Source organism: Spea bombifrons, chromosome 7 (assembly GCF_027358695.1).
Source record: "Spea bombifrons isolate aSpeBom1 chromosome 7, aSpeBom1.2.pri, whole genome shotgun sequence".
Taxonomy (NCBI): Eukaryota; Metazoa; Chordata; class Amphibia; order Anura; family Pelobatidae; genus Spea; species Spea bombifrons.
In genome coordinates this window covers 120,287-133,708 of record NC_071093.1, presented here as the reverse complement: position 1 = coordinate 133,708, position 13,422 = coordinate 120,287, and the positions used below count along the sequence as shown (strand labels likewise).

Genomic DNA, 13,422 nt, shown 5'->3' with positions numbered 1-13,422 from the left:
GTCCTAGCGTGCAATTTACCAATTCTGACTGCTGCAGAAGTTAATTCTCCCTGAAAGCTCATTTTATTGATTCTGCTAATTATTCTTTCCCTTCGTCCTGCGGGATCTCGCCATCTTCTGTTTTTTTCTCCAAAAGGCGCTTCTTTGGGTTTTTTCCCCCGATACATTTTCAGTAGCTTTTAATATTGGCTGCCACGTGCTGGGTCGCTGCCGTGGTGAGGATTCATGGATCCCCATAGATCTCACGGGAATCCACAGATATTCGGACGTGGCATCTGTCCACGGACCTTCCCAACGCTACTGTCTGAGAGAAGCCATGGGAATGAAATCCTAATTTCTAAAGGCTGGCGAAGCAGAGTAAAGGAGCTCGTCACCGATGTGATTGTGAGGCTGGCTCCATGTGGCCGAGATCATAATCCAAATGCCACAAAAGACTACAGCCGGGGCGAGAGTCACACGTGTTAGAGGGTATTGGGGTCCGTGGAAGGATCGGGGGCCATTAAACCGTCTCCGTGTTTCATGAAGCCGATCGAAGGTCTATAAGGCTTCTTTGTTCGTGGGTTCCGGCCGTATGGTCATCCTGTGTTTATGTTTTTCCTCCCCAGCTGTAGAATGTAGCGTCGGTTCATGCCGTGAATCTTATTAGAATCTGCCGTGTGATGATGAAGGATAAAGCCTTGAACAGGACTCCATATTTATTCTCTCCAGGACTGCGCTCGGAACGCCTTGACTCCGCATCGCGAATCGCGTCTGATGGCTGTCGGAGGCGGATAGGAAGCTCACGCGACTCGTTACGGGAGAAGAGCTCGCATCTCACCGCGAACCCTCCGATCCCCGAAGTCTCATTAGAGGTCGCGGCCGAGGCGCGGATCAAATAAACAAAAACAGCGGAGTTTCAGAGGAGTCCTAATAAGACGTTAACCCTTCCTACACAGAATGTGGGTGACAGTGATATACAGATTGACACAGAAACATAAAAACTGAAATGGGGGTCCTCAGGTGGTCTCCCACCCATGCCCCTATCACGCAGACAACATCTCAATGCAGATTGTACTGAGGATGATGGGAGTTAGTTACTTTGTATTAACGGCTGACCATGCCTGATTAGCAATCATAGGAGACCGCATGGGAAATAGAGATTTGCGGACCACCCTCGAAGTGCGTGGAGGTGGCCGGGCAGGTAAAACGCGAGCAGAGAGTGGTTCCTTTCCGTGACAAATGGTGAGGAGGGCAGGTGGACGAGTCCCAGCACTCACAGCCAGCGGCCATCGACAATTCCAGGGAAGAATTATGAAAAATTCCAGTTCATTTTTTGCCAATTTGTCTTTTTCATTAGGATGCGAACGCCGATTCCGCGCTAATCCCTTCCGTTCATTTACAGACACGACTCACATTTCTGGCCGTTTTGATCAATTTAATGATGACCTTTAATTATTGAAATGTTTACAAAAAAGATAAGAGTTTGATTTGACAGCAAAAAGCCCACGATTTGCATAATAAAATCTGCAGGGGAATTGTACGAAGAATTTAAAATCCCCTAACCCTGCAGGTACAGCGGGTCAAATACTTGGGTTTGGGTGAAAAAAGCCGCGTTTGGGGATCCGTCCATGAAATATTTCCATTTTCTGTCCGGCCGGGTCCATGCAGCCGCTTCCCGAGGCTTTCGTCAGCGTCGCGGCTCGGAGTCCGAGGGGCCGTTTGGTGACATCCGCTGACTGATTCCATGAGGATCACAGATCTCTGCCGAGAGGAGTCTGCGTCGTAACGGCAGCCGGGGAATCTCTGCCAGGGGGGCGTTAATTGCATTTCCAACGAGCCAATCAGCCGACAGAGTCCGGCTCCTACATCCAAAGGGCCAGCGCTGTGAGACACAGTGCAGAATAACACACAATGCAGGACAGCCAATTAACAGGACAGAACCTATACTAGAACCTGCGCATGTACAAAGAGGTCACCCTGACACACTCCTGATATCCATCTCTGAAGAGGACATTGTTCAAAAAAGAAGATGTGGATATATAGAAACAGTGTATGTACGGGAACGGGAACGTAGGTGGCCACAGACAAGGGCATTTCTGCGCATGGACACTCTGGGTTTTCCAGCTCGATGTCTGGTTACTGGGGGGGCATATAGAAGTGACACCCGCCATGTCTCACCAATTCACTTGTTCCTTCTCCTGCCCGTCCGGAGGGACATGCGGAGTTGGTGACCTTGATGGCTTTATCGCGGCCTTTATTAGTTCGTAACTCTAGTCCACCATTGTCCCCAGAGCTGACATTCTATGCAGAGACAGATCTGCTGATGGAGACAAAGACCGCATGCAGCGTCCATGCTTGGTAGGGGTCAGGATGCAGGTTCATTGAATCTCTGCGGATGGCGCATGCTCTGCTGCCACGTAACACAGAATATGACGTAATAAACAATAAATAAACAATGATTATTCGCTTCATGGTTTGACTTTCGGTTTATTCAAATGGCTCGGTATTTCCTCTCGGTGATGGAAAAGATTTGGTTCTTACCGTGAATCCACCTGGGCTCCGGATCATGGATGGAAAATTCCTTCCGGAAAAGATTTTCCAGCGTGAGGACGGTTTCTGAGGAGTTGGGAATTTCATCTAGAAAAAAAAGACAAAAAGGTCATTTAAAGTCCAAAATCTTCACCTCCTTTTTTCTGAGGTTAGTGGCTCAAAAAAAGGGGTTTCATATACATTACAGGAGCGGGCGCCATGACGACATCCCCGACCGTCTGTCGCATGTGCAGGCGGTCGGCTTACAGAGGCCTTCATACAAAAGTCCAGGCGTCTCAATAAAAAGGCTGTCTCTATCAGAAAGGAGTGACGTCTCGTGGACTTCAGACCCTCGTGTCCTACCCATCAGTGTTCAGGGGTTCCTCTGGATTTGTGGGGTTACCCCCTTGGTTTTGGGTCCATTAGCGTGACCCTCTTGCACTCTACAGACGCAGCGAAGACGCCACGTTCACCCACCAGGGACTGGTCGGCTTTAGTCTGACGCTGTAATGGAGCCCAGAGCTTTCTATACAGACACCAGATAATTCTCCCGTGTGGGTCTCCACGCTGCCTCCCCACGTGACTCATCACACATTCTAGGACAGTATGTTGGTATGGACCGTAACCAAGGTAACACACGTGACATCGTATCTCTGCGTGGAGGGGGCTATTTCTACATCTGCCATTTAGGGTTATTTACAGCCCTTTGGAAAAACCGTCTCTGACCGACAGAAAATCACCCGTTAAGGGATCGTCAAACATCCTCGAAGACGATGGTACCGGGAGCTCCCATGGGGCATTTTCTGTTACAGAGAAGGGGCTGGGTGGTTAGAAAAGTCATTGTTGGATTTCGAGCAAAGGCACAAAATATTTTCTTTAAAACTGGCTTCATATGACATGCGTTACCCCCCGGCCTGCGCCCGTCCTCCTCCCTGACAGATAATTAAATGCATCTCGGGGGTCAGATCCTGATTGCAGCCTTCAAACTGCAGGAAAAAAACTTCTACAAGATCAGCATAAAAAATGCATGCGCTCTCGCTTCACCTTCCACGCGAATCGCGGCTCAGAATAGTAACGGACTCTCCGAGGGACTAATTAACACCAATCACCATCTCGCCCCCCCGACTGGTCCAGATTCCAACAGTAAATCTACCGGTCAGGTCTGGTAATCAGCGACCGGCGCGAGTAACGGCCACCCGCATGGTGAAGCGCACTCACGTCTCCGCTCGTAACGGGAACGGTGCGTTTAGTCTACGGGGCGATGGCGACTGGAAATCATCGACGGATGGAGGATGTCTCGCCCGTCCATCTCGCAAAACAGAGAAAAGCCAAGGGAGGGGAGCACAGAAAGGACTCAGTCAGGGTGTGAGTGCTGACACCCTGCAGACACCCTGCTGGCGTTACATGGAATGGCAAGGAAGAAAAAACAAAACCTCATGCAGTCGCCTCAAAATATTTCAAAAAGTCAGGGCAGCCCAGGTACCATATTGCTCCTCGTTTCCCTTGCCTGCCCTCTGCTGATGGCGTCCTTGGAAATATATATATCGCATGCGATGGTGAAAACACTCACCTGGTGTGAGGAGGATGACGGACATTGTAATTAGTGAGCAGACCACCAGGATGACAAGCAGAGCGATGGCAATTCCCTTCCAGTTCTTCTGCGGCGGGGCGCTGCTTCCCAGCTCCTAGACAAAGATAAAGTGAGTGTGAGTGTGAGTGTGCACCCAGTTCCCGAAAACATGAGCTCACATTTCCTTTATACAACCTTCATTGATAACCCCCCCCCTCATGGCACTCTCAGGGTGCGTTTGATGAGCCTCGTACCCCCTACAGGGTGATTTAGGGTCAGGGGCTGGGCAGGAATTTTAATTTTTTTTTTATTCTATTTGTTATTAACCCCTTTCATACCATAGGGGTAACCCTAACCCCCATGGTTAATAGTTCTTAGTACCCCTGTTTTTAAAAAATATATTTTAATGTAACAGGGGCTGTAATTTTGTGAACTTCGGACGAGGACATGTGATGTCACACTGAACCGCATGCCCTTGCCTGAACCTTGTAAAACGTAAAGTCGCAGACGACTTGCAAAGATTTGGGCCAAACGTTTTACCCAAAACCGGGAACTTGTAACCGTTCCAAAAGTAGCATTTGAATGAATTGCAGCACTGGGCCTGGGGGGCCGTGTTACCCCATACAATGACATCTGTCCCCCATTGGGTTATTAATCCATTTCCAGGATGTATTTATAAAGTCACTCGTTGTTAACCCTTTCGGCACCGGGCAATCAGTAAATGATTTGTAAAGTGTTTGGGGCCCTCTTAGCACTAACAGTTAATCAATAAATGGATCGGCCTAAACTGGCCAGTCATTAATTTACCGACTGTTATCTACGCATTTTAAAATGATCTGATTTCACCCAGAACGTGCTCTGAATGAGCCAGCGCTTCCTCTCGCCTCTTACTGGAAAGATTTAAAACCGGGCAATTTGGGGTGGATTCGGTCCAAAAGCTTAACTTCAGAAATGAAGCAAAGAGCAGGAGATCTGGGAGCGATGCTCTGCTGCTGCTGCTGGAGATCTCAGAAATACCAGTTAATAATGCATGGGGGGGGGTTAAATACCAGTTAATAGTGCCTGAGGGGTTAAATACCAGTTAATAATGCATGGGGGGTTAAATACTAGTTAATACCGCCTGGGCATTAAATACCGGTTAATACTGTCTGGGGGTTATATGCCGGTTAATACTGCCTGCGGGGTCTAAATGCCATTTTATATTGTCTAGTAGGTAATACTGGTGTATAAAGAGCCATTTTAGAGCAAAATGGTAAAAATGGAGCTGTTGCCATGGCAATGCCTGGATGGTTCCCCCCGATCTCTCATCACATAGAGCCCCTAGCGTGCGGAGCGAGTTGGGCTCAGCGGGCGCTGCTGAAATAACTCTGCGGTGAGAGATTTTTATTTTATGGAAATCAATTTAACCAAATGACTCGGTGTCGGCAAAACGTTTCAATCCGACGGCAAGAGGCGTCTTCAAAGGCTCGTCTTCAGCTGCCGGATCCCAAGAAACAGACTTTACTGTATCAACCATGTACAATCTCAGATAAACTGCCCTTTGGAATGCACAACCGCTGACTAGAGTGTAAGCTCCTGGGAGCTGGTTTTGTACCAGTTTGTTATTGTGTGATTTTAAATAATTTTACTGATTCAGTTGTAACAGCGCTACGGAATCTGCTGGCGCTATATAAATAAATGTAAGGTTACACAGGGTAATGGAGGGGTTTGGAGGGACCAAATTGAGGTCTTAAAGCCTCCGGACCCTCCTTCAGCGACCCTAAATACAGCGCATCGGACAGTGGCTCTCGGACGGTGGCTCTCGGCGCAGCTTTGGCGGTTTTCTTGTGACGTTGGATAAAGAATTTGCTCTCACAGGGAACCCCAACCAGAAGCGTGAAGCTGAGACCCCGCAGCACATCCTCGGGGGGCTTCATCAATTCCATTCCCACGGATCCTCTCTTTCCAAATAACCCTTTTTATTCCACGCGGGTCCCGGCTGCATTCTGCTTTGAAATAAATGAGATTTGGTTTCTCTGGCTGAGCTGCCGTCCGCGGTTCTCCCCGCCGGGTTTCGAAGCTCTGATCTCCGCAGGAGATCTTCTTAAAGCCCCAGGAGCCTAATGCAGCCATCGCTGAAACTGGAAGAACAAGAACCTTTATTTGAGGAGCGATTCATCTTTTCAATCCTTTCCACAAATGAATTATAAGTGAGATGCGATAATCTGCGGAAACGCCAAAGTGGAGCCGGAAAAGGGACTCTGAATGTTATTTTTCTGTTGTTTTTTTAATAAGTGAGAAAGAAATAAAACATGTTTCAAAGTAAACAGACAAAGACACAAAAGCTGGAGAAAGGCCAGCGATAACCCTGACCCCGCGCTCAGGGGAGAAATAAAATGCTACTGGCGCCCCGCAGATCTGCCTCCCTCTGGGTAATTGGGAGCAGCAGTAAGAATAAAAAAAACACTTTTCTCAGAAACTTTCCAAAAAATCCCCATCTGGGGCCGACAATCAGAGGCAGGGAAGCTGCTGACGAGTTTAATTTATAATAATAATATCCATTTTATTTATAATAAAGCATTTCCACTAAATGCGGGCTGCTTTTTACCCCACGGTCTGCTGGGCGGCTGCTCTTTGCCCTCAGTCTGCCGGGTGGCAGCTTTTTACCCCCGGTGTGCGGGGCGGCTGCTCATCACCCTCAATCTGCCACGTGGCGGCTCGTTGCCCTCTGTTCGCCGCGTGGCTGCGCATGATGCTTCTGTTTGGTGCTAATCTGGCTTCACTCGGCACCCGTTTCGGAAGAGTTTCTGAATTATTTATGGCTTCTCGGCCTTGGCTGTATAAATGTTTTATTAGATGTTTTCGATCTGCAGTTCATCAGGGTCTCCAGCTTCGTTCGGCTGCCGGGTTTCCACCCCTAGGCGGCTCCACTAAAAGAATCACCATGAAGACCGACCTGCGAAGAAACGTCCACAAATCCACCTTCTACCTCAAGCTGTGAAAACTCAAACCTCCATCCGTCTTTGGTCTCTCCTTCAGGACAGCGATCGCACGCGTACTCGATAAACGTGATGGATCCGTCATTTTATTCGGTGCCTATTCTCCATACGGTGCTGTTTACAGATTAGAAAAGCCCCGTCCGTGTATTAGACGCCCCAATGTGTGTAGCCCATGGGGTATTCTGGGGAAGTCGGGGTCAGCAGCATGCGGTGGAAGCCCTTACTGTGGATGAATGGCGCCAGACGCCCCGACCGCGCCGGTTTAATGTTTAACGAACACAGAAAAACGAGCGGCTTCATCTGAAGTCACCGGCGTTCCTCGGCATCTCCGCCACGTCCTTTCCATACCCTGACATGCGCCACGTCTCCCGCCACGGACACCAAGTCCCAGCTCAAACCACAATAAGACCGTTCAATAAACCATTTCCGCTGAATAAATCCAGACCCCAAACAAAGAACCCCAACCGTAAGGACTGGTAACGCGCGGACGTTCCTCGCGGTAAAATCATCATCAGGAAACGTTAGACGCCGAGCCCATGAATGTTTCAGTAGAGAAGCCGCGCATCCTTTGGGCACCGCAACAGGTTAACCCTTTATGGCCTGTGCTGGGGAAGTATTGGGGTAACCATTCCGTCTGTGCTCAGTCACCTGATTAAAAACAACTAAAATACCCCCAGTGGGGGGAAGCGCATCGTAGCCTCCATTAACTTCAACATTTCAGTCTATGGACTTCATTTATTTTGTAACCCAGTGTATACTCATTATTACTGCTAACAGTATACTCATTATTACTGCTGACGGTATACTCATTATTACTGGTGACGGTATACTCATTATTACTGGTGACGCCATACCCTGTGTTACTGCTGACAGTATACTCATTATTACTACTGGCGGTATACCCAGTGTAACTGCTGACGGTATATTCATTATTACTGGTGACGGCATACCCTGTGTTACTGCTGACAGTATACTCATTATTACTGGTGACGGCATACCCTGTGTTACTGCTGACAGTATACTCATTATTACTGCTAACAGTATACTCATTATTACTGGTGACGGTATACTCATTATTACTGGTGACGCCATACCCTGTGTTACTGCTGACAGTATACTCATTATTACTACTGGCGGTATACCCAGTGTAACTGCTGACGGTATATTCATTATTACTGGTGACGGCATACCCTGTGTTACTGCTGACAGTATACTCATTATTACTGGTGACGGCATACCCTGTGTTACTGCTGACAGTATACTCATTATTACTGCTGGCGGTATACCCAGTGTAACTGCTGACGGTATATTCATTATTACTGGTGACGGCATACCCTGTGTTACTGCTGACAGTATACTCATTATTACTGCTGACGGTATATTCATTATTACTGCTGACGGTATACTCATTATTACTGATGACAGGATACTCATTATTACTGCTGACGGCATACCCTGTGTTACTGCGGACAGTATACTCATTATCACTGCTGACGGTATACTCATTATTACTGGTGACGGTATACTCATTATTACTGCTGACAGTATACTCATTATTACTGGTGACGGCATACCCTGTGGACAGTATACATCGGAGGAAAGGGATTTGGACCCATTGATGGTACTGGGGCAAACGTAAAGCTGGGTAACCCACCTACAGGGTTATTGAAAACGGAGTGAATTCAAGGAAATTGTAATTATCAGAGATTGGGAAGAGCCGCGGGGGCCCCTATCTGTCACCCCGTCTGTCGGACACCGGCTGGGGACCAACGCTCCATTTTAATTATCTTTTCCTTCGCTATTGGCAGAGTCTGCACTTCAAACGCGGTCACGTCGCTGATAATTAATCTTCGTAATGAGATGTCCCATGAAGACAGATTAAGATTCTGTAGAGAGGAAGACTGAACGGGGAGGAAATACATGTTTGTGAACGCGTTTAAAGGTCATTATCCACAGAAGAACGATACCACGAGGTTACGCAGGAAAATGCTGCCTGTGGCCCCTGCACAGCCGTCCAATCAGAATGCGGGGTGCAAATTTCTGACGTGTATGTGTCCTCGTAGGAGAAACTTCGCACTGCTCTCCTCCGGTGTGTGGCCTTCCTCTGGGTGGCAGCATAACCCCCTCAGCCCCCCACCGCGCATGGTGGAGAGTCTCACCATTAGACAAACAATACATTCTGAACCTGTTCCCAAATCTCACTGACCGACTTTCACGTTATAGCCCAAGCTTTGCTCTACAAGTGATCTCAAGCCCTTCGCAGGCAGGGACTCGCATCACAGGTTTATGGAACCCGGCTATGAAATTTGTTTCTCTCCTATTTATGCAAATGACCTGCTTCTCATTAACAAAACATAATAAAACATGATCTAATAATAATTAATAGACATTGAGCACACTTACCTCTATACCCCATTTATCATACAGCCCCCAGGTATTATACCCCGCTATCCCCCTTATTAATCAGCCGTAGCGGGACTGATTAATAAAAGTAATCCGTGGAAGGGGTGTAGTAGCGTTCGGATGGCTCCCCGGCCTGGGGGTAACCGCATAGTGAAGGGAAAAAAATCAGCTCTATACAGTTTCAATAAATAACATTTACTGGACAGATAATACCACTTTCTATAATAACAAAACCCAAAAAAACACAGGTTCAAAGAGACTACTCTGTCTATTCTACAAAGGTAAATGGATTCAAATCCTCTGCCTCTGGGCCTCCATTTCTGCAAATTGATCAATGACGTCATCAAAGCTATATTCATGTTCACTATATATTGAGCCAGACATTGGTGGTGGTACAGCATAACCCCATTACTATATACTGAGCAAGACATTAGTACACAGTGGTACAGCATAACTTCTGTCACTAACCCCTGTCAATCCTTGGTCTGATCCTGCAGTGAAGATAGCTTTATGTCTATCCCATGCCAGTTTACATTACCTCACTGTATTACCCTCTACCACTGCTGCTGGGAGACTGTTCCATTTCTCAGTTACCTTCTCAGTTACCTCTAAGCCTCTGACCCTCTAGTTTCAGACTATGACCTCTTGTTCTAATCTTTGCTCCTCCTTTCAAAATAAGTTTACTTCCTGTAGTGATGTCATCACTCCCTACAATTTTGTAATTGCCCATCCAGTGGTGTAATTGCCCCATCTAGCAAGACCATGAAAATCTCATGAGCAACGGCATATTAACAATGGGGCAATTGGCGCATCTGCCCCAGGGACCATAGTGGCAAGTAAAAAACACCACTTGCTGCAATGTAATTGATGCGTTTGCTGCTCTGCACAGCAGCCTGGGTATTTGCCACAGACATACTACATTGGAGGATTAGAATCAGTGATAGCAAAGTGATCTTCCTAGTCATGTGACAGGATCAACCAGTATGAATTTTGAAACGCCTTTTCTAGTCACATGATGCAGTCAGTAAGCATGAAGCTGGCGGCTCTCTGCTTGTAATGAAAGGGCTCAGAGGTAGTGTGTCAGGATCTGCCAGCCAGCAGCCTGCAGTCACGGGGACAGAGATACTCTGTGCAGACAGGAGCTGGGATCCGTGTTTATGGCAGCCGGTGTGTGTGTCTGGGTGACATTTCTGTATGAATGTATGTGGCTGTGCCTATTACGCATATCTGTGCATGTGTGTGCATGTATGTATGTGCATTATGCCTTCGCATGTCTATGTATTTCAGTGCAGCAGCACATGGACAGAAGCTGCATCCATAATAGATATAAAGGTTCATTTTTATAACTTCCATGCAGCTTTAAGGAAGAAAAGCTTTCTTTCTATGAAGGTCTCCTCAGTTCCCCTTAATATCATTCCTGGGGCTGCTAGTGACTGGAGCTTTCCGATCATTCTCTCTGATTCTCGCTAATTCTCTGATTTCTGTCTCTTCCTCGCACTCGGTGAATCTCACAATATTAAACGAATATTAAACTGTCTGTCCTAATCAGCAGGTACAATCACCCGCTCGCTCCTTTGCCCCAAAATGTAACATATTTATGAGCGTTAGTTACCATTTAATCCGTGAATAAATTCTACATATTAATCATTATCTGGAGTCCCTCGGCAGCTCAATTAAATCAGACAAATGTAAGAAGTCAAGACGTTTGGACTCCGAGCCGTCGACCCCCAGCGGCCACCTCTTTCCAGCAATTAAAAAGCTTCAAATGTTATTTAGCCTGAGCTGGAAATGAAAAAAAAAACAGAATTTGGGTGCTAGCTTCAAATGCCCCGCTGTCCACAAGGCTTCTAGGATATTCTATTAGACTGCCCCCCCACCCTAAGGCCTTAATGAGAGTTTGAGATCTCTGTGAGGTCAGGGAAGGTTATGGAGGGCAGAAGGGTCCTATACCCATTTTAGTCCTCTCCTTCATCTTTACCTCCCTATACGGTTCTCTTGGCTAATTGACAGCCAAGGCTGCTAGTCCTGGATCTTGGAGGAACTACCGCTAGGGTTGGGTTCTTGACACAGAGTTGGGGGGTAGCTGACCCAATTTACATGATTTCTGGCCTATACAATATGATATAGCAAATTCTAAATATTAAATGTCTATATCGTGATACACTACATGTGGCCGACATGGTTGTAGTTCAGTCGACATCAGGGGACCCGTGTAACTGAACAGGACATTACGTAGAAACTGAATCGGACTGAGACTATCTAGGGCCCGGGCAACAAAAAGGCATGCCCTATCATGACCACACTTCTTCCTGGTTAAGCCCCTCCCCCATGGTTACATAAACACATATTTAATTATTCACTACTTGTAATATTAAAAAAATAAGAATTTTAAACAGTGTAAAAAATTTAATTTGTGGTTTTCACACAACTTCACAAAATTATGGTTCTTATTAAATATGTATTAAATAATGGAAAAAATATGATATTGCACAAGTAATCTTAAATATATAAATATTTAAATACAGAAGCTCTAAAAAATATAATATAAATAAATATATTTACTATCACTGTAAACAAGGACTAGAACTAGGAAGTACAAAGGCTCACTGAAAGCATATTAATATTCTGACACAGAATAGGTCTTCTCAAATAGAAACATTTTAACAAATATTAATTAACCAAATATTATAACCTGTCATTGGTACAGCATAACTCCTATCACTATATACTGAGCCAGAAACAGACAATGGTACAGCATAGCTCCTATCACTATAAACTAAGCCAGACACAGAGTGGTACAACATAACTCCCATCACTATACACAGAGCCAGGATTGATGGTAGTACAGCATAATTCTCATCACTATACACTGAGCAAGACACAGCCTAACTTCCATCACTATACACTGAGTCAGAAACAGACAATGGTACAGCATAACTCCTAACACTATATATTGACCCAGGCATTGACAGTGGTACAACATAACTCCTATCACTATATACTGAGCCACATATTGACAGTGGTAAACTATGGCTCCCATCACTTTATACTGAGCCACTCATTGATGTTGACTTCCATCACACTCTCACTTGCACACTTACATGCATTCTCACACTCTCACAATGTCTTCCTACTTTTCCCAGACCCATGTCTGCTTTCCTTCAGCTCCTTTTCCTCTGCATCTTCCTCCTGCTCTCTTCCTCCTCTTGTTCTGCCTCCCGGTGGGTGGTGGCGACATCATATTCCAACACTCTGCATCAGTAGCTGGAGCGCATTGCAAGGGAGCAGGATATGTAGGTATGTATGAACAGACCTCCCGCCCCATTGATTTTGGGCTGGATAGAGGGAGGCCTTACAAACATCTACCTGTACACGCATACATACACATTCATGTTTGTCCTTACACACACATACTGGCTCACACTTACCTTTTGCAGCCACATACCTACTTGTCTTTAGGCTCACTTACCCTAACATACACACATTTTAAAAATACAAACACACTCTTTCTCATCATCCTCTTTATCTCTTTTCTTTCTCCTTATCTTGCCTATTCTTTATCTATCCCTATCTGTTTTTTTTTCTCATTGTCTCCCCTCCTTTTTTCTCTCTCATTTCTCTTTAGCGCTGCCATTATCCCCATCTCTTAACTTTCTCTCTCTGCTTTTTTCTTCTTAAACTCTTGTGGTGGGAGCGCAAGGCCTGTTTCTCAGATCTCTGCTTCAGTGCTCCCTCGGAGGATGTGTGGCTTCCATGCTGAGTGCTGAGATATGATGTCATATCCTGTGCACAGCATCAACTGCCAGAACACAGTGTTAGGGCTCCCTTCATTTTGGGCCAGTTAAAGGGAGATCTGTGATTTCCCCAACTGGCCCAGCACCCAACACCAGCAACTGGCTACTTCCCGGGACAAATCCTGAGAAAAACAGTACAGTTGGCAATATGGACACTGGGGGACAACCT

The 13,422-nt window shown here is 46.3% G+C and overlaps 1 protein-coding gene across 1 annotated transcript in view; it reads right to left on the bottom strand.

Moving 5' to 3' along the window:
- The window catches only part of DPP10 (dipeptidyl peptidase like 10), a 39,740-nt gene that overhangs the window by 24,461 nt on the left and 1,857 nt on the right, over positions 1–13,422 (bottom strand). The window contains exons 2-3 of the mRNA XM_053471931.1: positions 4,079–4,193; positions 2,521–2,616 (exon numbers count right to left, since the gene is read on the bottom strand). Of these exons, the coding sequence (XP_053327906.1) occupies positions 2,521–2,616; positions 4,079–4,193 (211 nt within the window). The remainder of the gene's footprint in view (positions 1–2,520; positions 2,617–4,078; positions 4,194–13,422) is intronic.